Raw genomic sequence first — 27,674 nt, 5'->3', positions numbered from 1 at the left:
TGTGTCTGAAAAGTTTTATTTGCAATGAAAATACCAACAATTTACATAAAGTTACATCCACATTTATATACATTTTATATGTATCTATCTGTATCTATCTGTCTATATATATATATTATGTACAGAGAATGTTGTTAATAAGGGTGCTGACCAATCAAACAGCATCCAACACCTTATCTAGCTCTGGACCCTGAAAGATGGGCTGCTTGTCATGTAAGAGGCAGCATGAAAACAGAGTTCTGAAGATGTCAACATACTCAGCAAGTAAAATCTGGCAACTGACCTCAGTCCGCATCATCTTAGCACTCAAGCAAGGGCTTTCCACACTCTATACTTTGTGTAGAATCCCAGCTGTAAGCCAGAGTGCCTCCAACTCACTTTGCTTTGGGAACTGGGAGGTGCCACAGGTTGGAACAAGGGCCCACATAGGCTAGACCAGCTTAACTGGTCTTGCTAATGCTGCTGTCAGCTGGAAAAGAAAAATGCCGTGTTTTTTGAGAACTGGAACAGGGCTGAACGAGCTTGTAATTATACTGGTCTATTCCGTTCAACATGCTTTCTAGCCACTCCGCCAACCTTGTTATCACAGGGGCATCCCCGGAAAGTGGCTCTGTGGCATGCCAGTCTCAGCAGTGCCTATTAGGGCGGCTCTCACAGGATCTGTATCAAAGGCACTTAAGCAAATCATTCTTGGGTAGCCGCTTACAAGCTGAAAGCATCTGCCGTAGCAAGGCGCTTGTGATTGGTGGCTCAGCTAAAATCCAATTTTCCTCTGCTCACAGGGCTGCTTTTCCATCCCAAGAACATCCTCAGAAAGAACTTCCACAACTGAGTCTTTGTCCATTTCCCTCCTAAAACATCTGTCCTGGGAAATCTGGTCAATGATGGTATCATGCAAGATCGCTGGGCAACGTTCACCCCATGTTTGCTTGACCTGTGGCTCAGCCCACCAATCAGAACAGATTTCTGTGGACAAGCTCCAGCTGTTGCTCCCATGCTCAAGACAGACTGACTGCCAACACAACACACATGGATATACAGAGGCCTGTAGCAACACAACATGCAACATACGTAGCCATCTACCTATTTTGCATGAACGGCTACTGCGGGGGGGCTTGGACTTTGCTGGAATCACTACTGTGATCCTGTAAAAACGAGTGTTCTCACGAACTAGCTTCCTGGAGAGCATTTTGTTTTGTTGACAAATGCAGTGCTCTTCTGTTACCCACAGACGCACTGTGTACTTTTGGAGTCTGCCCAGAAGCACTTGGTCCACTGAAAAATTGTCCACGCTATTTGGGTCCTGCTCCCCAGCACCCCCAGCCACAGGGCATCATTACCCCACAAAAGAATTTTCTCAGCTTTGCAGATAAGTGAACCCCCCCAATCCTCTTGCTTTCTCTGATGTACTTAAGTGCATTCACAAGCAACTTTTTAAGGGGATTCTGTGATAGCTATTCTTGTTAGTGCAACAGGTAAGCAAGACAAGTCGTGAGTGACTTACAAGTCCTGCAGTGAGGAAGGTCATACCGGCCTCCCCTCTCTAAAAGCTCCGCATTTGTCTTTCAGTACTACGCTCATGTGAGCAGCAGGAAAACCACGCTCTTCCTTCCTGCGTTTACATTAACAAGTAAATATCTCTTCTCAATTCTCCCCACGGCTTCTCAGGGGTTAGACAGCCACATACAACTCCTCTGAAGACTAGCACCATGCAGTTTGGGAAGCCTTCTCCTCACGTGTCGACTTCTTTAGGATGCTGGTGCATCTCCCAGCCGTATGGCTCCGAAGAAGGTCGTGTGCTTGCTCATGTTGATGGAGATGTCAGCATGGACCATCTTCACTGCGATCTTCTGGCGGGCTTTGAGGAGACAAACCCCAGCGGTGTAACAGGTGTTGAAGTTGGTCTTGCCAGTCTCAATGCTTCGTGTGCATTGCAAAAAGGGCTTCTCATCCACCACCACCTCATAGCTAGCAAAATCTGTGAAGTTTATGTAGTACACCTGGTTGGAAATGGACAGAGAAGGACCAGCATCACTAGAAGAGCAAGCACACACGTACACTGCGAACCGTCTAGATGCGTTTCAAGAGCCCAGTGTAGGAGCACCACAGAATCCCTCCACACCGTGCATGCAAGTTGCTCTGAGCCAGGAGAACAAGGTTTTCCTACACAATGGCATGAGCAACAAAGGTGCAGCTAGAAATCTAGAACGGATTCGCTGAAACTTTGATAAAGTCAGCCAGTAGCCATGCCTGAAACAAGCATCCTTGCTCACTCTTACTGTTTAACAGACATGTGAGACTCTGACAGTCTTTGGCTGTGTGGACTGCTGTCCCAAGCAGGCAGGGGCTTTGCTGGCAGGCTAGTGGTGCCCATGAGTGGGCAGACTCGCAGCCTGCGGGACATCTGCACTGCTCTGCCTCCAGCCGCTGTGACGCCTGCGCTGGCTTTTGTCTATTTCTAGGAGAATCACACAGCTGCACTCGCATTTTCATGGAACACTGCAGCAATTTTACACCACAGCAAAAACAGGAGGGCAGGTCTGGCAGGCAAAAGGCGGGAGGCGTCGCATCACCACATCCCTTTTTGATCCAATCAAAAACAGAAATGAGAAGCGGATACCAAGCCAGACTAATTTAGTCTTGTCCACGCTGACCAGCAGTGGCTGTGGATGACAGGTTTTTCCCAGCTCTGCCTGGAGATCCCGGAAGCATGGAGTTGGAAGGGAGCTGAAGCTCTCAGTCCTCTGCTCAGCGCTAGCTCCGCAAGGCAGGACACAGCTGCAGCATCCAGTCCCTGCTTCCACGCCTCCAAGGAGACAGGGCGCCCACTCCCACGTGCAGCTCCTTGCGTGCTCCCGTGGGCCCAGGTGGGGCCCGTGCAGAGAGCTCCTGTGACCTCCTTCCTCTGCACTCAAAGTACTTACGCCCCTGCCTAGTTCCTCAGTTCCTTACGACCATTCGCTGTGGCCTCAAGAACCAGTAATACCTTCGTGCTGACATCAGAAATGGCACTCGGACTGCAGCAGAGCCTGCGGTTGTGCTATCTGAGCGCAGGCGTGAGCAGCTGAAGTACTCAATGCAGCACGCGCTGTGCAGCAAGCCAAGCTCCCTGCGGTGGGTTGGCGTCGCCCCACCTTGGGGAGTGTGGGCACACATGGCAAACACACGGCAAGGTCCATGCTGGGAAGTCTTCGTGACAGCAGTGCAAAAAGATCTTCCATGACCCTTTGATCCAAACAAGTCAACCTTGCACAGCAGCTGGAGAATCCAAAGCAGCATCGCCATGAGGAATTTCTTGGGCATAATGGACGAGTTTACATCCCACAAATGCAGGATCAAAGCTCTCTGACCCTCTCTGATCCATGAAGTATTGGGAGTAAAAACAAACTCATCAGTCTTCCCATTAAACACTCTCTGCCCATCAAATGGCCGGTCCTTTACGCAGCATCAGGCCTCTTGTGACAATCCGGTAGATCATGGTCAAGCATGCCACCTCAGGGCCGCTGTGCCCATGATGGTCTTGGCATCGCCATGAGCTTGGTGTCAGGAAGTACTCATGTACTGGTCAGAGAAATGCACAAGGGCATTCTGGAAAACCTGCTCCAGATCCCACATGTCCTTGGAAACACGTCCCGAGAGGTTTCTCAGCTTTGCTGATCAGAAGAAGTGCTGGTGGGCATGGCCTTCCGGGAACCAGATGCCTGGAATTCCATCGCTGCAGAGGACTAAATCCCCCTGGTCCAGTCGCTCTCCTTGTCTGCGGCTGATAAAGGGACCCTCCTGGATTTCCAGGCTGAGAAGCCCGACCAAGATTTATTTTCTGGACGCAGGGCCTGCTCTCAAGCCGCTCAGATGTGAGGGCCGTGGGTGATGGCACGTTGCAGGCGTGCTGGAGGGTTTGGGTTTGGGAAGCATCTCGGAATGGCAGGCCAAGACCTGCCTTCCTTCTAGTCCCACCTGCTGGTCCTAGGTGTGCTGCAGTCCGAAGGAAGCTGAGCAGAGGTCCTCCTCCGTTCTGTGCATGCTTTGCTCTTGCCCTCCTGGAGAGGCACCGGGTACCTGAGCCAGCCGCCCAACTGCAGGGACATTAACCGGCGTGCCGCGCATGGAGCCTCTGAACATGCTGCAGGACGCAGCCCAGCCAGCCTGACGGCTGCATCGCCCTGGCCTGGCCACATGACCCGCCCCACCGCCCTTTCCTGCTCCCTTAGACATTAAATGCTCATTACCATACGTTCCTCGCCTTCACTTTAAGAGTCCCAAAGCGTTTAGGAAAAGGAGTTACGCCTAAGACCGTACTCACTTCTACCTGACTATAGACGAAGTACGTGCCGTCCACCAGTACCTCCAGCTCCCCGCTGCGGGTGTGCAGCTTGAACACTTTGGGGTTCATCGCGATACGAGACCAGTCATTGAGGACTCCACCTGAAAGATCTCAGTATGAGAAAATGGCAGTCACTCAGTGCTCGTCAGGATGGAGTGCAACAGCAGCACAAATACAGCCTCGGCCCTGATTTTGCTGATTACTGAATGGAACGTGAATAATTCTGGTAAGCACTCTTTGTTTAAGTGTTACAGAATAAAAAGAATCTGTCACAATATAGACGTTTTAAAACATTTTACACTGGAAAAAAGACAAAGAATTTTATTATTATATTGCTTTTCTATACTGCCCATAGCTTTCTGGGCAGTTCACAACATTTTAAGTCATCCGTCCAGATTTCAACTTGGTCCAGCCCAACTGAGCTTCCAAGATTGGGTGATTTTTTTTCCAAATGGAAGACTGCTAATATATTTAAATAACTTGAAAGCCAGGCAGAAGAAAGAGGGTTAATAGCCTACAAAGAAGAGCCAAACCCCTACGCATACCCTCAATCCCAGACTCGCTTATCTCACAGAAACCCGCAATGGCTCTCTCTTGTCTGGACCGACACTCAATTTAAACCTCGCCAGCCCTTTACTGCCCCCAGACAACGGTTCAGGACTTCCACAGCCTCTCTGGGCAAGCTGGCAGGAGGGGGATGTCAACCCAATTCTGAGGCCAGGCTCCAGTGTCTGCGTGGCCTATCGGCAGCTCTGCGCCGAAAAGCACCACACCACAGGCCTCCAGTAGCTGCTCAGCAACTGCCCCCTGATGCCGGCACCGCACTGTGCAACGCCCAGCCAGGAGGGAGCAGAGCTGCTGCCGAGCGGCACAGGCGCACCGCATGCGCCCGCCTCCAAACCGCACGGAGGAAGACCGTCAGTGGGCATCAGGCGCTAAACACTTTGCAAAAAGCATTCAGGGGAAAAAGCTGCCCCATGGAGAGCGAGTGCAGGAAGAAGAGACAACAGCGCCGCCTCGGCCCTCTCTGTGCGCACACGAGCTGCACTCCCGGATGGCGGAGCGGGACCCCTGCTCAAAGACGCGAGGCCCATCCCTGCCCCCGGGACAGTGCTCTGTCTGCGGCAAGAATGTTGGAATCCGGCAAACGAGGGAGCCCCCACACCCCCGAAGCGCTACAACCAGCAGCAGTCTTTCAATGAGAAGCCCCCAGGTGGAGGCTGAGGCTTCCGGGGAGGGGCCCTCGTACCACACTGAGCCGGAAGGCGTCGTCCAGGTATCCCCACATGACCTCTTTCAAGGTGTTCCACAGTAAGTGAAAGGATGGGGGAAATGGTGGGGAAAGGCAGGAGGGGAAGGCTTGGGAGAGGGTGGCATCTGTGCTGGGCTTGCAGTGAATCTGGTGACTGAGGCAGGGTGATGGCACAGCGAAACCACTCAGGTTAATTTTTGTAGTGGTGGGAATGAAGTGAAAAAGACGGTATTTATGCTGAAAAGGGAATCGAAAGGTGCCTGGGTGGCCGGGGGTGGGGGGCGGGGGGGAGAGACACGGCTTTTAAAAGGAACATTGACAGGGTGGGAATAGTTGGCCTGGCTTGGCTACTGATATCTGATTGGAATGCTACTGAGAGAAGATGTGGGGAACATTCATGTTGTTATAAAAGGCGACGTTGTGACGATTAGGGGCTGAGCCATGTCCTTGTGGAACAGCGCTTGCTTAAGCTTACAAACATTTGCGTGGAAGCAGAAGAAAGCCTTCAGTGGCCAACCGCTTCAAATTCTTACCATTCTTGACTTGAATGGCTGACCCTTGTCCTTGAAGGTGAACCACCGCTGGCTGCAAATCAGAGCACAGCAGATAAAGATTAGACAGGTATAAAGCCGCTCTGCATGCTTTTCTCATATGCCTTGAGACAGAAGAAGCAGACGAGCATTTCATTGTCAAGGTGTGCGACACAGCTGCCCAAGAAGGTTACAAGGCATCCCAGGAGATTTTTTTAGGAAAGGTAATTTGAGGAAAAGATTTTAACCCCAAGAAGTTCTTCTTATGTTTCCAAGGGCATCAAGGCAATTAGCATAGACCTTGTTAACGAAAGGTCTTCTCTTAAACCTGTTTTTGGTTTAATTAAAATTGATGCCTTTGGTGCAATTAAAAGGCTAGAAAATACGGCCTTTTCATATGAAAAATCTCAGGTTCAGTTGGGTCAAAGTTCCACTAATATTCTCCCCCGAGACAGGCCAGCTCACCTGAGCCTCTCTTGGTCCTGCTTTATCTGTGGTACCTGCAAGACACAACGTGACACACGCTGAGTTCACCACGGTTGTCACCACCATCTGTGCAGCATTTCCCTCTCACAGCATCACGGTTTGTGTCTGGGGACAGACTAGGAGCTTTCCACTGAGCCTTATGGCAACTCCCTGGAAGATTTTATCCTCCGCTCTTCTCTAAGCTCCCGCACTGCTATTGCCCTGAGTGTCAGGTGCCTCTCTTTTACATCGAGTGCAGGCACCTCTCTCTGAGACCAAAGCAAGGACTCTGTGCTGATGAAACACAGGCAGGAAAGTGTCCTGCAATGTGTCCCTCTATGGTTACGAGGAAGAAAAAGGGATCGAGGTATGCCTCTTTCCTTGGCCGGCTTTGCCAAGCACGCGGTCCGGTCCGGCGTGGCTGAGCACTCGAGCGGAGAGCGGAGCTTGCCCTCTGCTGGAGGCGATCCACACGGCACTTTCTGGCTCGTTTGATAAAAGCCAGACAGTGAGGACACGGGTCAGTCTGGCGCTCCTCACTGCCTGCCTCCTCAGAGCAGACAAAGGGAGCTAGTGTGATTGGGATCGCAAGGGAAGGCAAAGAAGATGTTTATGTTTAGGGGGTGTTGTTGTTGGAAGGTAAGGAAAATGGGTACTGTTGTGCAATATAAGGAGTGTTGAAGGATTGTAAGAAGCAAAGAAACAGCTTTATGATAAGAAGAAAGGAACAGGAAAAGAATGCTCAAACATGGAAGAAATAGAGACAAAGCTCCCAGGGCACTGAGGAAGCAGGTAGGAGCCCCTCCCTTTTGTACCAGATGGTGGGGTCCCCCCCAAAGTGCTCTTAACTAGTAGATCTTCCAGAGAGTGGGCCCTGCTTGTCTCGGAACTGGTTTCTGCTCACCCCCACTTGCCAGTTAACCAAAGGATGCCCCAGAAGTGGGTGAGCCACTGGAGACGGCGTGCTCACTTGCTTCCATGCCCCTCCCCAAGGACCTGATGCTCACTGAATCATGCCACCAGGACAGAACGGTGTAATTACAATAGCCACTTTCGACCCTGTAAACAATTTACATTATGCCAAAACAATCTTTTAGGTGCTGATACAGTATTTGTTGTGCTCTCTGAATCTGCTCCTCTCTTTAAGGCAATTCCTGTTCTTCCTCTACAATCTAGAAGGGTCCTAAATATTTAACATCTATACTAGTTAATCAAGGTATCCCACGATTCACACCCAACACCATTTTCAATTGTCACAAGAATGCAACATTTCTCTGAGGTGTTTATAGGCTTGCTGTGGTTACAGGCCCATCGTCCTGCACTGCCAAGTTCGTGAAGGTGCAAGCCGAAATACTCCTATTTATACACCTCAAAATGCACCTTCGGGACCGTGAATGCTCAGACTGCGCTTACATCCTTCCCAGAGGCCCTCATCCGTGGGGCGCCAAGGAACACCAGTGGGGCGCAGGCTTGGGGCCTGGAGGGCATTCCAGCGTCACTCTCCTGTGGCTGCATCACATGTTACCGCTCGACTGCATGGGCCCTGAATGCACGAGGGACCCATGTGACAAGCACGATTCACTCCTCAGGGGTGGCCTGGGGGTACCACTGAAGTTGCAGGTTTACCTACTTTTACAGTGAAACCACACAGCCTAAATGAAAGAATGAAAGCAGACCCACTCCAGCCACCCCAGCAGTGCTATGAATTCATCCCAGTCTGCCATTCAAGCTGCAACTCCACGAGGCTGTACGCAGGCACCGGCCCACTCGCTCCAGCATGCTGCCTGTGGCCACCCCTGCCGGTCAGCACAGGCTTTCCCCTAAAAACAGTTCCCACCACTGGGCATGTTGTAAATCAAAACCAATGTGCTGCGGTGGCTGCAGCCTCAGCGGCTCCACGTTCTGTTCCCAACTGGCCACAAACTCACAGGGCCGCTGCGGGCCAGTCACGGGCTCTCAGTCGGAGCTACTTCAATGGGCCGTTCTGAGGACGCGGTGGAGAGAAGATCGCCCTCATCAGCTGCCTGAGGGGCTTTTAAGAGGGGAGAAAGACGGGGGTAGGGCCAATGATCGGCGCAGGGGCGACCCCAGGCAGCCTCTGGTCGTCCTGCTTTCCCCATAAAGTCCTGTGCTAAAGCAGCAGGAGAGCCGCTGGGAGTGCAGGGCAGCCCTGAGGTGGTGCGTGGGGGGTGTGCAGCGTCCTTCCTTGTGAAAGGAGGTGTGTCAGGTGGCAGTCCCAAGGCAGGCAGGTGACAGAGCGGGCTGACTGGCACGTTACTGGCACCTGAGGCTGGATACGGACGATGCCCCAGTGGCCTCGTTCCAGATGGGCTGAACGAGGCTGGGGGCCCTGCTCCCACAGGACACATCTTGCTGTGCCTCTGCTCCCGCACACCACTTACCAGCAGGGCCCTGCAGCCCGGGAGGGCCCTGGGGGCCGGGAGGTCCTGGAGGGCCAGGAGGGCCCATGACCGTGGTGCCTGGTATACCGGGGATCCCTGGAATTCCAGGAGGCCCTTGGGGTCCGGGGGGGCCGGGGGGGCCTTGGGGCCCAGCAGGTCCTGGAGGGCCGGCTTTCTTGCCTGTGGAAATAAAGCGTGTCAGGCTGCACCTGCAGGGCTGTGGCTGCCGCAGAGCACGGGCTGCCCCTCGTGCTCCCCGAACGAGGGCCAGCGCGAGCAGGCGTGCTCCCAGCCCACCCCGAAAGCCAGTGGGCAGGAAACCCTTCGGGGAGTTCAGGAGACCAACTCAGCAAGAAAACCTTTCCTGAGACAAGCAGAAGCTTAAAACACGTGCACACGGAGGTCGCACTCGGCTTGGGGTGGGACCTCGGATGGCCCCGCGAGTGGGCAGCCGGGAAAGTGTCGCACAGGAGGGCACCTGGCGGGGGGCCTGCTTGTGGGACGCTGGGCAGGCCCCTCGTGTCCGCTTGGAGCTTGATCGAGGCATCCTGGCACCGTGTTAATATCATGTTGCTGCCAGTCTCTGTTGGCAGGTGCTATTGGTTCAACCAAGAGGACTGGATTTTAGCTTTCCTGTGTGATTACTTTGTTGTTATTGGTGCCTGCATTTGTTTTATCTTTGTCAGATCCTTGTGGAATTAGATTTCACCATCACTCATTGTTTTATTTGTCCTGTTTTCATTTTCTTTCATAATTGGGCGTGAATGTTGCTAAGAACGGTGTTTTATACATTTGTCGGGGAAAGCACTGCACTGGCTGCCTCTCCAAGGCAGGCCTCGAAGACGCAGGCTGTGGATGAAGCTCAGCCTGGCAGTTCCTCTTAGCGCCCCAGGCTCCCTCCCTCTCCCTCCAGCACTTCGCCTGGGTGGTGCAAGGCACGGAAGGGGCGGAGGCCCCTGCTGCCCTGCCCTGCTGGACGCATGGAATCGTCTGAATTTGGGGCCTTACGTGTACCAGTGGGAGGCACTGGACTGATTCCCAAAAGATACGAGATGTGCACACATGCATAATTCTTATTCAAGCCGCGTGACTGCTTGCAGCATTGAGCACCAAGGCCCGTGGGCTCAGTGCTCCCCTTCCGGACTTCGGTTAAACTGATATTGGAGACGGGCATTTCGCAAACCCTTTTACCACCTGCAGGATGTTTCTGCGTGGTTTTTCACATGGCCAAGGGAGGGAATTGGTCCCCATCACCCCCATCTAGTGCCCTCAGCCGAAATGTGGGTGGGCCATGGAGGGCAGATCTCTGGGGAGCCACCCTGAGGAGGGGCCACGCCTGCCCGGACCCGGCACGGCTGCCTGGGAATGAAGCCCAGGGTCACGGGAAGCCTTTCCTAGGTTGTCACGAAGGGCCTTCCCAACGCCCAGCGCTAATGCAGCAGTGCACATTCTGGCGTGCGGAGGAGCGAGAGAGGACGTTTCCACAAGGATTGTGCAGCCCTCCAGTACATCCCCCCGAAATATTTCACAACTTCATAGTATTTGCTATTGCGACACCACCCTAAACCTGGCTGGTTCCTTCAGGCAGAGCAAGACGATCGGTTTCTGCTTCAGTGGCTGCTAATCTGAACTCCGGTGCAGGAGGAGACGCTGCCCCCGGTCACTTCCGTGCTGGTCGTGGCGTAACACGAAGGCTCACCCCACTGGCCTGAGCCATTTCTCAGGACGTGGATCAGCACAGCCCCTCTCCAGGACAAGAGCTGCCGCTCAGGGGCCGCCTCAGTCCTGCGATGCCCTTACACCCGCCGGGGGGCGGGGCGCACCGGCGCAAGTACGCTTTGTGCACCAGCCACAGCCTCTCCGGAGTCCTCCTGACTTGGCAGCCATCATCCACGCCTTGCTCACAGCAACTTGCTCTACTACTGGGAGCGCCACTTGGGCTAGGCTGCTTGCCACAGCCACGCGACTGTATTATTCTTGGCTTGAAATACCTCCAGCTGGTTTTGAGTTCAAGGCAAGGCATTCATTTTAAACTTTTAAACCCTAAAGTTTGGGAACAGGTTGTCTGCCTCACTGTGAAGCTCTCCAATTATTAAGATCTGGTGTCCAGCAACAGCAGGGAGTTGGACCCGATGGCCTTTGTGGAAACTCACAACTCCTGTACTCCATGATCTGCAGCGAGGCCCCCCCGCAGGCGTTGCTTTTGGCAGAGAGCGGCTGGCGAATGAGCCCCTCCTGTACTGCGTGCTGATCCCAAGCTGTGGAGGCACTTCCTCAACCGCTGCAGTTGGCCCCACAGCCCTGATGCTCAGAGAGGGGCTGAAGATGTCCCCAGCATCCAGCCTTTTAAATTATGTAGCAGTGCGATGTGTTCCGTGGCCTTGTGGTTTATGGTTATTTTGGTTTAAATTGTTGTGCACCACTTTTCAGTAAAAAGGCAATATAGAAATGCTAATAATAAATGCATAATAAAGAATGGTTTGTATGCCACAGTAATCTTGGTAGAACTGGCACAGATGGCCCGCAGAAGGATTTCAGGGGCAAAGCAAGATTAAAGGTGCTCTTCTGTGCATGTTTAGACAGAAAAGAGCTGGCGAGGGAATGCTGACTGGGGAATAGTGGGAGTCCTGGGGTTTTTTCTTCAGAAAAATTGGTATGATTGCACCTGACGTCTGCTTCTGGATCAGTGCTTATGGCTGCTCAGATCTGAGCTGGCGACTGGCCAAAGCTGCACTCGTCTGTCTCAGCTCTCTGCTGCCTCACTGGGATACAGATAAAACTATAACCTTGAACCGCATTCCAAATCTTAACACGCGTGTCCCCTTTAGCATATATTACTAAATTCCTTTGGTTTAAATGATCTTCATCCTAGACTTGACTTCATACAGAGTCAAATGTATGCCTAAGCCAGGTCTCCCTACACAAACGCCCCACCTCCACCTCACCCCCAGGACCAGGGGAAGCACTACAGCTGTTTCTGTTAATCCTGCCCCAGAGGCCTCTTCTGCTACTAAATTAGCTGTTACTTCAGGTGTGACACAACTACAAGTGATTCGCCGGCAGCGTGCGCAGGCAGGCCGTGCTCGTGCACATTTGATTTTCCATCCAAGTGAGATTCCTGCTTAAAAGCCGAGCGAGGATCCCCTTTCTTCTGCTGCAGCTACTGCCGCATTTACAGGTATGAAGTGATGTGCAGCAGAAGCTGCCTGGGCACTGGACAGCGCCCCAAATGAAATTCTTGCAGCCGCCAGCCAGGGAGAGAAAGGGCCGGGCAGCTGCCTGCCTGTGGCCTCTTTCTGAGGTGGGGACAGTCGGGAACAGCTACCAGTTCAGCTCCATGGGAAAGCTCCAGACCGTGGGGGAGGTAGCCCGCTCATCTCTCCCAGGTGGGGCAAACGGGGAGCTCAGAGGATGCCGTGGCCAGGGAGGCCCGGCTAAACGGGGATGCAGCCAGCCGTGGCAAAGGCTTCCTCATCCTCTTCTTGGGTTTTGAATTGCTGGGGTAGAGTACTGTGTTCACTGCTGCTGAATAGAGAGGTATGTGCAGTGGAAAAGGCTGGAAGACCATTGTGACCAGTAGAGAGAGATGCAGGGCTGTCCTGTCCCTGTGAGGGGCCCTCCCTGTAGAGTCAGTCTGGGTCTTCCTGGCTTCTCCAGCGGGGCTGCCTCTGCAGCCCGTTGCTGCTTCCCACCGCTTGGTGGCCAGGCCAGTCCAGCACCCGCGATGTCTGGCCTTGCATGTGAGCAGCGTGTTGGTGCACCATGCTTTCAGATAGTCTTGCACGCAATCTAGATGCCAGCCGAGGCCTGGGAAAGCCATTCAGTTACCTGTTGGCCAATTTTCAGTGTTGGTGAAAGCACTGATAGCTGGTTAAATAAGTGCTACTCATTGTTTGGATGAGTTTGAACTAGAAAGACTTGGAAACCAGGTGTTCTGGGAAGACCCTTGGCCAACCTGAAAGCACTATTTACCAGCAGATGGGCTGACATGCCTGGTATGGGAATGCCCAAGACACTTTCCTAATTAGTTTTATGCAAAGTGTATTAATTTTAACTAGTTTAATGGGAGCAGAGAAGCTCGTGGGAAGCACCAAACCCCCTGCACATGGTCCTGGGATCCTCCTAAGAGCAGAGCCGTGACAGAGACCAAGCTGCTGAATGCTGGCAGGAGCCAGTCTGAGGTCATTCCTTCAAGGGGTTCCCAACAGCAGAAGAGATGTAAGCACTGGACTCTGCACCTACCTTGCCTTTATACTCTTTTTTTCTACAGCTTCCTAATAAAGCTCTTTAATCTTCACCCACACGTGTGCTTATTGTCCCTGGATCCAAAAGAAGATCCACTGCCACTGGCAGAACAGGATAAAAACAAACATACCTTTTTTCTTTTTAGAGGAACTTGTGCCTAGAAAAGAAAAAAATGAAAGATATTTCAGAGGCCTGCAATTAACTCTAATATCCATGCGCAACCAATGAATGGCTAGATGACAGTCTCCAAAGGCTACACCAGTCTTCCCCACCAGCTCCCAGCACCCCGACCACTGTCCACGCTGACTGGGGCCGGTGGAAGCTGAAGTCCCAAGCATCTGGAGGCCTCCAAGTTCTATCTAGCACAACTTGCCTATGTCTCTGCTCTCCTTTTCTACATGCAAGAAATGAAAGACTCCTGCCCCCTGCACTTTCTGAAATGCAGCCTCAGTCATGAAATGGTGGCTCTGCAGGACAGTTTCCCCACTTTAAATATAGTCATCATGACAGAAAGCACTCATGCTGGATTAATCGGCTGCCATGTGCGCTGCATCTGTGCTCCTGCTGTCATTTCGTGTCACAGAAAGGACATCGAAGAAATGTAGCTTTCCCTTATCAGCAAATGCACAGGATTAATTTCTCAGATGTGCTTCCTGCAGAACACAGAATTAGGCCTGGCATGGACCTTCGTCGCGCAAGGAGTCCTGCAGCCAGCTCTGCAGTGTGTTGCACTTCACCTGGCTTGGCTCCCCCCACCTGCCCCCCAGCACCTGGCCTCTGAAAGGGCTGGAGAACAGTTTTCTCTTCGTGAAACAGGTGAAATGTCCCCTAAATGCTGTATAAGTAAAGCTACCTCTTCCTGGAAGGTCCCAGCAAACTCCCCCCTCCCTGATTTTAACTAGTTTTTTTACTCTGTATGACCAAATACCTCCCTACATGTAAAGATCCCATAAACTGAGGTAGTTGTTTGGTGATGTAGTTGGACAGCAAAGGATAAGGGCCAGGTCTGCAGCTTAGGATTCCTGTTAAAGCCATTTTAAGAATTAAAAAAAGGCTGGTGGAGTGACTAGAGCACTTTGACCAGCTGCAGTGGAGTCTAACTCTTGCTCAGGCGTGCAAGTTCGGTGGGTGTCCTTGTGTTAGTTACCATCTCTGAACCTGTCCTATCTCGCAGCCTGTGAAGACCACATGGAGGGATTGATTATGCACAATTCTTAAGAGTTTTATAGAAGGCAAGTGAACTTAAATAATTTTGGTGGCTCATAACGCCTTGGGTGGCTCATTGAGCCTTCTGTTGTCAGAATCCCCTGAAGTTGGAGGTGTTCATCCATCCATTGCAGGGCAGGAGGTGTAATCACCTCCCCATTTTCCCTACAGATTTTGCTACATAGGCTTTTTTGGCCATCTAGCAAGAGCACCTCAGAAGCAGGGGAGAAAGAGGCTGGAATGAGTTCAGAATAACTCGTATCTTAGCCTCCCTGTTCTCCTCCCCTCTCTGCCCACCAATCACTCCCTACATTCTACCTCCAATGTCACTTTTATTTTATTTTTTTATTTAGAAAATTTCTAGGCCGCCCCATTCGCCGAAGCCTCGGGGCAGCTTACAAATAATTGTAAATAAGATAATTTACAAATAAATAAATAAAAACTTTTCTGATGTTTGGCAACTAGCAAGCTTCTTTCCACACTGGCTGCAAGGGGGCAGGGAAGGAGGGGTTGGATCTTCGACTCCACATTCCAAGGCCAGAGTGCTGTCTATGCTTTTGGAAAGACAAGCCAGTTATCTGTGACTTGCTAACTTCCAGATAAAATACTTTAAACAATCTGGAAATTCAAGTAGTTCACAATTCAGTTGGCAAGATTATCAACTGGTATTTAGAGAATATTCTGCACTGAATTTACATTAACTCATTTGAATGACATTAAATGCTAACAGCAAACAGAAGCATTTATTCATTCTACACAAGCTTCATATTTCATAAAATGTGATCATGCTTGACTGTCCAAACTAAACTAAATAGATCCAGCCTCTTCCAGAAGAAGCATATATTCCCTGGAGTGTATGATCATGCATGCTTTCAAACTTCAAGCTTCATTTGCCTGATTTTGACTGTAGGACAAGTAAAGAAGGGTCTAGGATTTGTGATGGAGAGTTTTATCTAGCAGGCTCATACCTTGTCCTCAAAAGGAAGCCAGGGCTGGGCTATACCAATAAGAGTAAGATTGGTCCTTAGTTGCAGTCATGTGATTCTAGTGAACAAATTGCAACTTGGATGGGAGAAATCTGACATAGAAACCTGCATTTGTAAGAAAAAAGCAGGACACTGTGATGCCTCGTACTTCAAACTTAACTCGTTTCAAGAGGCTGTATGAACCTCTGAATTCTGGCCATGAAAGTGGTTTTTTTTTTTTCCTTTGACCTGGGTTCACCATTGTGCCATTTTTGCGGCGAGTGTATTTTTTCCACTTTGCTCGCAGTTTTACCTTAGAAGCACAGTTTGAACTGAGGAATGATTTTATCTCGACTCTCACATTTGAACTCTAACGACTCAACGTTAGAGTCGTTCAAACTACGAGTCACCACTGTACAAATCTACAAAATAAAGTCACATTTCACTTCAAAAGAGGAAATATCTCGTAAGTGAAGGAGCTAATAAAAAGAAAACTGAAAGGGGGTCAATTGAGAGGGTTAAATTTCTCAAAAAACTGACATACTGACCTAGTCTGTAATAATATTGGGCAATGCCCTATAGGATGCCTGCCCACATTTTGCCCCCAAGCACCCACATCGTTGATCAACATAGATGCCACATGTTGTCCTGGTTCTTTACAGCCTTGCTTCCAGAATTCCTTTTCCCCTCTGAATCCCTCCTGCTAGCTAATGATACCAAAATGCATGGTGTCCTGCTCTTCAAATGCTCTATGAAATAAACTGGCACGTGCCTTGGTTCAGATGATGCATGAGCTACAGTATACCACACCGAATATACCAAGCCACTCAGGAGTTCTGTTGTTCCAGACTAGGAAGGCTGGCTTACATGAGGGCTAAACAACTCTTACATAATCCCGAAGTCCTTACATAAGCCATACGTATTCAGAATGGTAGCCACACGTTAAGGAGCCCACAGTGGGCTGTCATGCCATGCGTACTGCTCCAGTAAGGTTCAGATGTTTCTTATAGCAGTTCAGAGCAGGACAACATGAGGTTATTTGCAAATAACTTGCTCAGTTGGTCCCATTAACAGAAGGCTGTGTGTGTGTGGAGGGGGGGGGGTGAGGATTTTGGTAGTGAGAATCTACTGGATTCCCTGGACTTGGTTCCTTCGACATCTCTACTCATAGCCTGAATGAGATTCAATGGGGGCAAGTGCCAAGTCCTCCACCTAGGAAAAAGAAACCAAAGGCATCGATACAGGATGGGAAATCTGTGACTCAACAGAATTGAAGAAGAAAAAGACCTTGGAGTAATTGTGGACAACAGGATAAATATGAGTCAACAATGTGATGCAGCTGCAAAAAGGGCAACTTCTATTTGGGATGCATTAACAGAACCATTACTTCCAACTCACAAGTAGTAGCAGTTCTCCTGCACTCTTCACTAGTCAGACCTCATCAGGAACACTCTGTTCAGTTCTGGGCACCAAGATTTGAGAAAGATGAAGAAAATATAGAAGGGGTCCAGAGGAGGGCAGCAAAAATGGTCCAGGGTTTGGGAACACTGCCCTGTGAGGAGGGACTGAGAGAACTGGGCACGTTCAGCCTTGAGAAGAGAAGACTGAGTGGGGACATGATATCCCTCTATAAGTACCTCAAAGGCTGCCTCAAAGAGGAAGGTCAAGATCTCTTCTTGCTGATGCCAGAGAGCAGGACACAGAATAATGAGGTCAACCCAGATTCAGGAAAAGCTTCCTCACTATCAGAGCAATATGGCAGTGGAAGCAGCTGCCTGGAGAGGTGGTGGGCTCTCCCACACTGGAGACATTCAAAAAGAAACTGGGCAGCCATCTGAGTGGGAAGGTGTAACTTGGTGTCCTGCACCAGCAGGGGGCTGGACCCGATGGCCTTCATGGCCCCTTCCAACTCTACTCTTCCGTGATTCCATGAGGTAACCGCAGCCAAGGAGCTCCCTGCCCCAGGCAGAGGGCGCTGGGACTGTTCAGCCAGACACACTGAGGTGATGATGGTAGTGTGGGAAGGAGCGGTGGCCTGGCGCTAACCTCCGCGGAATTGGCAGTCACCATAATTCAGCCAGCTGTAACAACTTTGAGCATCAAGGCACCTCCTCGTATTTCAAAGGCCTCCCATTACAGAGCCCTTTACCCTCTTCTTTACTTTTGTTGCTTGGTTGCACATTTAACAAAGCCTTCCACTCTGAATTTCTAGAAAACAAAATACAATAACCTGTTCCAATGAGTACGCTTCACTTTCGTAATCCCGATCGATAAGGAGCACCCATCTTCAAGGCTCTATGAAACATTTCCGCTGACATCACCCATCTCCGCATGGTTAAGCAGACGCTAAGTGCTTCGCTGTATCACAGCCAAGGATGTGCAGCATCAGCACGAACTGACAGCAGGGCTGCGTTCACATGGATCCAACCATTCCGGGTTTTGTTGCAGTGGCTGCAGGAGCCCTTGCCTGCAAGAAATCTCCACTGTCTCAGTTCCACCTTAAAAAATAACCTTGCTCAGCCTGGCCTCAAGAAGACATCTTTGCACGTTCTCCCTTCGCCATGTAGACTCTTCTCTGTAGGCTGCAGCGAGGAACCGTGAGGCCTGGGCCTTACGGATCCAGGTGGGGCTTACTCCAGCTGCAGAAGCCGCCGTACCAGTGTGAACCGGTGTGGTGCTCAAAGAACGGCAACGTCACGCCGCTCCACGTGGCAAGCCGTTTGTGCACCACCACATAAAATACCGGCACCGGTCCTCTTTGCTCTCTTTTGGTTTTGCTTCTTGCCAGTTGCGATAGCAGGACACACACTGCTGTGGCTGCACGAGGGTCTCCGGAGGACCGGCAGAGGGAGGGAAAATGTCTGCATGCACACAGAGTCCTGCAGGAAGGAGCCACCACCAGGGGCCGGCATGCCAGCACTTCTACAGCACATGTTCTCGGCAAGAGTTACAACCTGCAGAGCACGGCACCTGTCTTGGGCAGCAGATCTCCTCTCTTGAGTAGCAGAACTGCACAGCCTGTCCTAAGCCTCTTAACTAGCGAGATCTACTTCACTGGGGCTCCAGACCCAGCCTTGGTCGCCCTGTGGGATGCCCTTCACCCAGAGAGAGACAGGGAGTGTGTCCCTGTTGATCTCTTGGACTGCTCAGCAGCTTTCGGTACCACCCACTGTGGTGTCCTTCTGGGTAGGTTGGTGGGGTTGGAGGTGCTGCTCTGCAGTGTTCCGCTCCTACTGGGTTGACTGATTCAAGAAGTGGCACGGAGGGAGCACTGCCACGGCAGCTTTGCCATGGCGCTCTGCAGGGCGCTGCTTCTCCTCTGGGTGGTTCAACATCCCCAGGAAGCCCCGGAGTGGTCATCCGGAGGGACAGCCTGAGGTGCTATCATGGTGCAAAGGCAGCCAGGTCTCCCTTTCTTCCTTGTCAAACCCAGGTGAGGCAGTGGCTGGCCTTGGGGATGGACTGATGAGGGCCGATACACGGAGACTCCGTCCAGACAAGGCAGAGGGGCTGTTGCTGGGTGCACCGTCCGACAATGGGAAAGCTACTACAGGCACTTTTGGACCTGGGTTTGACATTCACAACTCACACTACGCAGAAGAATCACTCCCCATCAGGTGAAGCGCTCTGCTCTGCTCTGCAAGAAAGCAGCAAACGTGCACTTGGGGCTTAAAGAAGAGCTGGAAGAGGGTGAGGCCTTCCCCACCCCCAAAACTGCACATGGAATTGGACTATTGCATATTCCCTTCAAAGTCAGGGTTTATTTCATGTTATATATATTGCACCATTAAAATTATAAACAGAGTGAAAGTACAAATAACTGTGGCAAGCCAAGCGCATTTGAGATGGATGGAACCAATTACCTTCAAAGACAAGCAGAAGGAATAAGAACCACATGGTGGCATGTCAGTGCTTGCAGTCTCTATTACAAGACGCACATTTGTGCCAAGTGCAGTCCGGGAAACCCTCGGACTCGCTCTGCAGGCCCCAGACCATGCCTGCTGCCCCGTCCTCACTCCACCCTCACGTGGCCTCTGGGGCTTCCACATCGCAGCGGCTTGCACACGCTCATCCCCAGGAGAACTGAGCTATTGCTCTGGCCAGCCCAAAATCCTCACTGGAACTCATGGCTTGACCTCATCGCCTCTCAGCCTAGAGGTCTTTCATCTCTCACGGAATTTAGGAACCATCGACTTAACCATTTCCTGCGCGGCAACTCCAACCAGAACAGGGGGCTTCTGCGTGAACGCTGCCCACTGCCATTTGCCTGGGCCAATCTCAGCACGGCGTGTGCCGTGACGAAGGCTTTAGGTGAGCATGAAAGGGCCACCCGGCCTTGCGAGGGGCTCCTGTAGCTGTTCTCCACCGTCTACACCAGACTTCATGTCTGATATCCGATGAAGTGCTGAGCTCACGAAACCTTCTGCCATAATAAATGCATCAGCCTTTGAGACGGTTTTCCTGGAAGAGACCAACATGGCCACTCCCTTGAAATGTTCCCTCCGTCTGCAGGGCAACGATTGAGCAGTGAGCTCCATCACCACCCGGTGTTCTCTCCTGAGCTGCTGCCACAGAGGTGCAGGAGAAACGCCTGGTCGACAAAGCACATCAGGCAGGGCAAGCCGCTCGGTGGGCACCCGGTGCTGCTCTTGGTTTTGTTTTTGTAGCTGCCACCTGTAGACACTTCCCTCAGCTGCCCCTCTGGCAGCATCTCATTCTGCCTCGCTGCACAAGCCTTGCGCGGATATATCCCCTTTCCTCCGCCCGAGCCACTGGGCTGACTCTTCTGCTGAAGGACTACCTTCCAGAGCCTCAAAGGGCTAATCTCCAGAATCCCGTCACCCCGGCTCACCCTACTGTTCAGTTCCAGTATCAAATGCAGCTTGACGAAGAAAAATAGCATTGACAATGACATTTAAACTGGATTTTTAAAACAAAACACTTTTTGAGGAAAAATCTATTTAAAGATCGTTTTCTATTTAAGACACATTACAGTCCCAATGTTATTCATCATGCAATAAGGATTAGTTTTTAATTATGTAGTGTGAGGCTGTATATTCATGCAATGTTTAAATTTTTTGGTAAATGAGTTCCAGTAATCCATTCACAATGTCATGCTTCTCCAGAGATTTCTGTAAGATTATTGGTCAATTTATTTTATTTAGAAGATATTATCACAGATGCTTGGTTTTATAGTTCTCAAAACTGTGAATTTGTGTCTGCAGAGATCATGTGCCTCTTCTTCACAGGAAAAGTGTTCTAAACATACAGAGTTGAGAAAAAGGCCTTAATCCCATTGCAAATCTACACACAGAATCAACCCCTTACCGCTAAATGTTTCAAAAAATTCAGTGAATGGAAGACGACTGCTGGGAGCAGTACAGACCTGCACAAGAAGCAACACGTGAGGAGGGAGGAGCAAGCAGTGAAAGCGAAAGCGAAAGCTTTTGAGTAGAAAGCTCGGCAAATCTTTGGGTCTCTGCGTAGCCCGAGGTTTATCCTATTATTCTTCCTCTGGATGAGAAAACCTCTAATGTAGAATCCCTGGTTCTATGGTGCAGTAAATTGCTCAGTCAAAATCCTGGGCAAGCAGCTTACTAGGAGCAGAATGACAGAATCACAGGACCATAGAGCAATACAGTTGGAAGGAGCCAGCCCTGCTCAGGCCAGGACTCCGAGTTAAACCATCCCTTCCAGACGGCACTTCGGATGCCTCTAGGGTGGGAGAGCCCACGGCCTCCCCCAGCAGTTGGCTGAACTGCCTACTGCTCTAGCAGTCGTTTCCCCAGATATCGGGCCAGAATGTGGCTTCCTGTAACTCGAGCCCATCATTCCCCCTCCTGCACTCTGGGAGCATGAGAAGGGATCCTGACCTTCCTCTTCATGAGAAGCCCTTGTGGAGCGCATCCTATCTCCCTTCAGTCTGCTCTTGGTTACGCAAGGAACCCACTCCATGCAGGTATATGAGACCCTCAGAGCATCTACAGGAAAAGGCTGGCTTCTTACAGAAATTTCTGAGATAGGGAAAATGCTGGTCTTTCAGCACCTGAGTTTGCACAAGCAGAATTTTCTTATGAAGGAAGTGTCAGCAGTGGCCTGTGCTTTCGAACATCATTAGACTGAAGCTTTGGCAATTCTACTCCCAAATATAATGAAATGACAACTAAAAGAAGTGAGGAAAACTTCAGGCAAGCAGCTAATTACAGAATTGCTCAAATACTTGTCCAATGTGGCCTAAACTTGTCTGGGGGGAGGAGCTTGGCAACAAGATGACAATTGTGTGATCTCAAGCACTTTAACTTAGTTCGGGTTAGTGAGCGAGACATCAAGATCAAGCTTATAACGGAAAGCAGAGGAATGGCTGGTTAACATGGCAACAATTTCTGTTTATCTACCCACACAGTAAGGAAATCCACAGCGCCTCTGAAGCTGCAGAACCAGAAGTGTCACAGAAGCCACCAAAGAGTGTCCGGCAGGTAATTCTCACAGTTGCAGGGCTGAACGGTGGCAAGGGCACTGCATACGTGTGAATGCAGAACTGTTTCTGTTAGTTAAAAATATCATTATCGCAGCTCACAACTATCCCACAACAGTAAGAGAGCTTTGGCTATTGGGTGGCATAAAAATGAAGCCCGTGGGTCTAAGCTGGTCTGCTTGACACGGAGCCCGTCATGGGTTTCTTTGCTGGAGTTGCTCAGCACAGGCTGGCTAAGCAGGCAGGCCTGGCTGGAAGGGGCCATGGCATGTGACCGTGGCTAGTGAGATCATCTGAGGAAGAAGCAACCTTCGTGTCCCTGCACAGTTGTACTCTGGGTTGTGTGAAGGTTGTTTGGCCCTCCAATAGCCCCTGCTGGCTGGGCTGCAGGCTGAGCACCCACCTCTGGTGACAGGCAGCTGCCGCTGCTCCTCAATGGTTAAAGGACCCAGCATGGCCCCTGTTACACGCCAGATCAACGCGTGAAAGAGCGCTCTGGTGATTGCGGGCTCAGTAACCACGGGGCACTTTCCTCAAGCAGCATTCCCACCCCTTTTAGGGCCGTGGGACGTCGGAAATGACTACTGGGGGGAGGGGGGCTTGGCTCCACACCAAACAGCTGCTGGGGCTGGAGAGGGACAAGCCCCTTGCCAGAGACGTCTCATAGCCCAGGCACCTTCTCTGAGCTGCTGGGGAGAGAGGCAGGGCTGCCGCAGTGCAGGCGGTGAGTTCCCGAGTGTGCGGGATGCAATGACATGAAGAGCTCCGCACAAACACCACAGCTGTTTCCAAGGGCTGGAAGCAAAGGCCACGGTGATCTCTGGGGACGGTGAGCCCCCCTCCTGCAGATGGGGGGAGGCATGTAGGAGGCCGATGAAGAAGCGGCTGCCCCCCTCCTCTCCCCACCCAGCGCAGGAGAGTCCTATCGCTGTGTTTTCCAGCCACATGCCAAAGTGCAGCCCATGCAGAATGCGGCGAGTCAACGCCTCGGTGAGGAAGCCACAGACACCAGCCGGGCCCGAGAGGCACGAAACAGAGAGATAGAGAGAGAGAGACAAAAGCAAGCTGCGAAATTCCACAAGAGGAAAAGGCTGCAAGGCCTGGTAACTTTCCAAGCGTGTCAATAGCAATGTTTCCTCCAGATCAAGATATCACCCGAATGTGCCAGGAGCCTCCGAGGACTTGCAGAGGTCTCCTGCGAGCCCGAGGAGGCCTTAGCCAGGCGTGCAGAGGCAGCCCTTCGGAGGCGGGCGGGCGGGCGGGAAGCAGCGACACGCCGGCAGCCGCAGGCATTCTGGCGAGGCACGCGGAGCTAGAGGCTCGCCACGCTGGCCACTTGCTGGCAGCAGCTGCCACTCCCTTCAGTGTCTGGCCTCTGCAGCACACAGGCTGGCAGTGGCACCGGCTGCTCCAAGGCAGCCTCCTTCAGAGGACTGCAGCTATGAGCACCGGCACCGGCCTTTTGGGGCAGGATTCCCCTCTCCCACCAAGAAGCGTTTCTGTTTATGCAATGCAAAAACGCTCTGTGAGACCACAAGGAACTAGCCTCTGACAAGCCATGTGCATCTCCAGGCAGCAGCAGCAGCAGCAATAGATCAAGCAGGCTTCTGGCCCGCACAGCTTGCAGCACAACACAGGCTGACAACTGCAACAACTCGGGAACCACGCTGCCCATGCCCGGCATCGAAACACGCGAGAATCAGGAGCCAGGCGAGTGCTTTGGGGAGGGAGTTGTGACGCACCCAGACAAAGCCCCTCCAAAGGGTGTGTCTCGCGCAGGGGGAACGCCTTGTCGGTGGCTGCCTGCTCCCAGTCACATCAGGAGAGGAAAGGGTTCGGGTGATGCGAAGGCAGCCCGACTTTACTGATGCGGAACAAACATTCGATGGTTTGCTGGTTGCCAGGGCAGCCCATGCACTGGCTTTCCACTGGCGGAGAGAGCCGGCCGGCGAGCTGGCCCAGCAGGAGCCTGCCACACGCGGAACGCCCCTGCTCACCTGCCCTGCTAGGACCTTCAGCCAACGCCTCGAGTCGGCCAGCCGGAAGGCAGATCTCCAGATGGTGTGGACTCCGGTTCCCAGAACGCCCAGCCAGCATGGTCTGCAGTCATGCACATGGGGACTGGGAATCCAAAGCATCTGGGGGCCTTCTGCCTGCCCAGCTTGCTCTGGCGGAGTCTGCCACTCCTCGCACCCCCTGGGGGAGTGCTGTCGTGCCCTCCCGCCCCGGAAGCACGCATCCAGCAGGAGGACTCGGGCTCCTTCTTTCAAGCCTCCCAGTCCAATCGGGTCCCCCATAAAAGCAAGGGGCACACAGCCCTGGCCAGTGTTTGCCACCCCAGAGAGCTAGCTGTTGCCCAGAGGAAGCGGCCCGCGGCCCGTGTGGGGCTCCTGCGGGAACGGGGGCTGCACATCCACACGTGCCGCATCCTCACAATGCAACCTGCCAGGCCGACCGCAGAACTTTAAGAACATCTACAGCTATTTGCAGCAGGTTGCAGCTTGCAAGCACTAGAGCTCCTTTCTGTCAGCAGTTGCTCCAGTTCTCTCTTCACCTGTGAGCAACAAATAAAATATGAGTAAAAAGCTGCTGACAGAAGTATTAGTCATTTGAACTGGTGCTGAAGTCAAAGAGCCAAAAGTGGCCAGAATTTATAAAACAGTTCAAGACAAAAGAAACATTCCAGTTCCACGAAGCCCATTTTCCTGCAGTGCAGAATTCCATCCACACCACTGCTTCGTTTCTTATTTCTACGCCAGGTAAAGACCGTATAAATGAGGCACCCACAGTGGCACAAATAACCCGCCAGGGGCTCAGGCTGCCGGTTCCCTTCGCAGTTTGTTGTGCTGCCCATTGAGCAGCCTTCAGATAGCCCGTGGCTCCGGGGAGGCTGTTCTGTTGATTGCAGCAACATTTCTCCTCACACCACTGTCTACAGCTAAACGATCAAAATATTTTAAATCCCCAGCCCCCTTTGAGTCCTCACAGATGCCTTTTTGCTGCCGCCAGGAAGGAGGTGTGGGAGTTCGCAGCTTCAGCCGCAGCCACAGACCGAGGTGCCCCCACTTCAAGAGAGCCGGGTCCACGGCTGGTCTGAATGTGACACCAGCCAAGGCACCCCTGCCCAGAAATTATTCATCCATGGTGAGGGGCGAGGAGAGCGCCAGCCGGGCTGGGCTTGGACGGAGCAGTTCTGCAGGCTCCCATCCGTGCCTGCCTTCCCCACAATATACAACCGTGAGATGACTCTCATGCAGCTTTGCATTTCCCTTCAGGCTCTTAGGTGGGAATCCAAGAGTTTTGTGTGTTGAGGAGCTGACAGACACTGCCACCATTTTAACATATGCAGATTAATATGTTTAAGGAAAATATCCAGAGGCATTTTGGCTGGAAACTGAGTTTATTTTTACACACTAGGGCTCCCTATTGCTTCAAACACGGAGCCATGCTTAGTATTCAATGGTCTGAACAGCTGTGTTTTTATTTGGGGTTTTCAGCGTGACACAAAGCACTGACATTTTTGGAGCAAGCAGGCGAGAACACAGTTTCTCCTGGGATGCCATGCTGGAAGAGCGGCAAAGCCTTCCGGGATCTTGCCCTCCCGGCCGGTAAGGGGGGATTCTGCAGAGAGCCTGAGCTGAAACCGGCACGGCGGCAGGTTCTGTCCTGCGGAGCCAAAGGGATCCCCCGGCCTGGAAGCCCGTTCCCGGGAGGCGCGTGGAGGACTTACAGCCACGTCAAGAACTGGCCGTCCCTGAGGCCGCGGGGCCCGTGGCGCTCGTAGCGCACCGCCGGAGCTCTGGGCTGCCGACGGAGGAAGGACCCTGAGTCGGAGGTGCCGGGCTGCTCTGGGGTCGGATGCACCCGGCTGTTGCGGCCCAGCGCAGAGCTGCCTCTTCCCCAGCCAGCCACAGCTCTGGGTGCACTCGCCACGTCAGCCACGGCACGCCACGGCACGCAGGGCGCAGTGCCCCTGGGCTGCTCACGGCAGGGAGCAGGAGCCGCGTGCTCCCGAAGGAGCAGGAACCAGCTGGGACTGGCCAGCCGCGGGGTGTTCCTCACGAGGACCACGACTGGCCTGAAGATTTTGCCTGCCAGCCTGCGCCGGCTGCGGCCTCCCAGAGAGCAAGTGCTCAAGGAATGGATGGCGGCCCCTCATCGCGGGAGGGATTCAGACGTGACGGCGCCGCAGCCTTAGCGGAAGGGCCAGACTGGTATTTCCGGCACCGCCCCTGCAATCGCTCCACGCTGGACAGAAGCACCCGCTAGTAAATGGCACAACAAGCGTATTTAGTAGCAATCGGGAGAAGTGAAAGTCACTTAAAACCCTAACATTTTTAATGTGGCTTGTATTCTATATTGTATTTTTATGTGTGGCTGCAAACCATCCAGAGAGCTCCAGCTATTGGGCAGCATGGAAAATAAATAAATACAATTAAAGTGTTAGTTCTTGGAGTTTGGCAACAATGAAACTACTTCAGCTAAGAAACTGCAAAGTCTTCTTGGCAAGAGAGAGAGAGATTTTTTTTTAAATCCCTACCACAGATGCAGCAAACAACCGCACTCCGGCTATTGCCAAGCACCAAGCCATAAAGGGATAGCTGCCTTCCATGCCAGTCTCTCCTACATGGCACCAGCCCCTTGGGAACCCCCAAGGGCTTCCAGACCAGGCACACATGCGGAGGGAGGAGAAGCGGAGCTGGGAGCCCTCTGCTACGGAGGCAGCGACCAGTTCCTTTCGTGCCCCACTCCCTCCTGGAGCAGGACCACCCCCTTCATGCTCTGTGGACTCGGAATTGCTTCGCCACAACCTTGTCACGCCTGGCATGAGTCTGAGACACTTCCCAACAAAACCATTTTTAGCAGCCGTTAGGTCCAGCTGGGGTGGGGACGGGCTTGCAGATTTCACAGCTGCAATTCAACGGGAGGAAAAGCAGCCAGTATCTATTTGATATTAAAATGGATATCCAAATGAATGCAATGGAGAGTAGAAACTTAGTGTTCTAAGAGCACGTGTGAAGAGATCAAAGTCTGCAAGAAGTTGACCAAAACATCAAGTACACCAGAGGACACCTATGGCGGAGGGCATGCGTGTCCGGGCACAGCGACACGGAAGGCGGGGGGGGGGTAAGTCTCGGGAAGGAGCGGACTCACCCTCTGAGCCTTCGCTGGTTTTGCTCCTTTTGTTTCTGCGGACGCGACGACTTTCTTTGTAGGGAGGGCGATCCTCAGGGGAGAAGAAATGAAGCAGTGCCACCTACACACAATGAAACAAAACAGCAGGGTATAAATAGTGAGAACACCCAAAGAAACTTGCTGAAGGTAAGATGCACAGCAGTGGGGGTGCTGGTGATCCACCCTCGCAGCACGAGCCACCTCCTCCGGCCAAGTTCTGCAGCCCTTTTCAGAGGCTGCAAGGAAGTGCTCGAAACGCCGTGCAGGAAGTGGCCAGTGCAGTTCAGTATTTTGTTCTGAGGCATTTTGAAGAGAAATCAGAGGAAACGCAACCGGACAGCAACTCCCCGTTGGCCGGCTTTTCAGCCGTAGCCTGACGGGTGGGGTGGCAGGAGAGAGCGCGAGGCAGTCCGGGGATGGTCTCTCCTCGGATAAGCAGCAGAACCTCAGGGGCTGCTGGACACGGGTTCAGGGCCAGCAAGGGTCTCCGGGGCAGGCACAGGCAGGGCCAAGGGGGCCGGCTGCCCCGTCTCCTGGGAGGCCGGCCACAGCACCTGGGCGTTCTGCCGCAGCGCAACCTGGGGCGTGCTGGCTGGAAGAAGGCGCGCCGTGCGCAGCAGCGCCTTCTTCCTCAT

General features: G+C 52.3%; 1 protein-coding gene across 1 annotated transcript; it reads right to left on the bottom strand.

The window, feature by feature from the left end:
• On the bottom strand, window positions 1–27,674 carry EDA (ectodysplasin A). Its single transcript, XM_044437756.1, has 8 exons — window positions 27,594–27,674; window positions 27,019–27,121; window positions 13,349–13,375; window positions 8,974–9,153; window positions 6,572–6,606; window positions 6,110–6,161; window positions 4,310–4,425; window positions 1–2,000 (listed from the first exon to the last, which is right to left on the bottom strand). Exons 1-8 carry the CDS (start codon window positions 27,672–27,674, stop codon window positions 1,749–1,751), a joined length of 846 nt encoding a protein of 281 aa, XP_044293691.1. The 3' UTR covers window positions 1–1,748.

The sequence above is a fragment of the Varanus komodoensis genome, unplaced genomic scaffold (assembly GCF_004798865.1).
Source record: "Varanus komodoensis strain SLA01 unplaced genomic scaffold, ASM479886v1 scaffold31, whole genome shotgun sequence".
In the NCBI taxonomy this organism is placed as follows: Eukaryota; Metazoa; Chordata; class Lepidosauria; order Squamata; family Varanidae; genus Varanus; species Varanus komodoensis.
The sequence above is the reverse complement of the archived record's forward strand: the minus strand, read 5'-3'. Positions and strand labels throughout refer to the sequence as shown.

Coding starts and splice junctions, on each gene's coding strand:
- EDA (XM_044437756.1), bottom strand. CDS start 27,674: ATGAGGAAGAAGGCGCTGCTGCGCACGGCGCGCCTTCTTCCAGCCAGC. Junction 6,162..6,571: donor CAGGACCAAGAGAGGCTCAG/GTGAGCTGGCCT, acceptor TCTGATTTGCAG/CCAGCGGTGGTTCACCTTCA. Junction 4,426..6,109: donor AGCCATTCAAGTCAAGAATG/GTAAGAATTTGA, acceptor GAGATCTTTCAG/GTGGAGTCCTCAATGACTGG.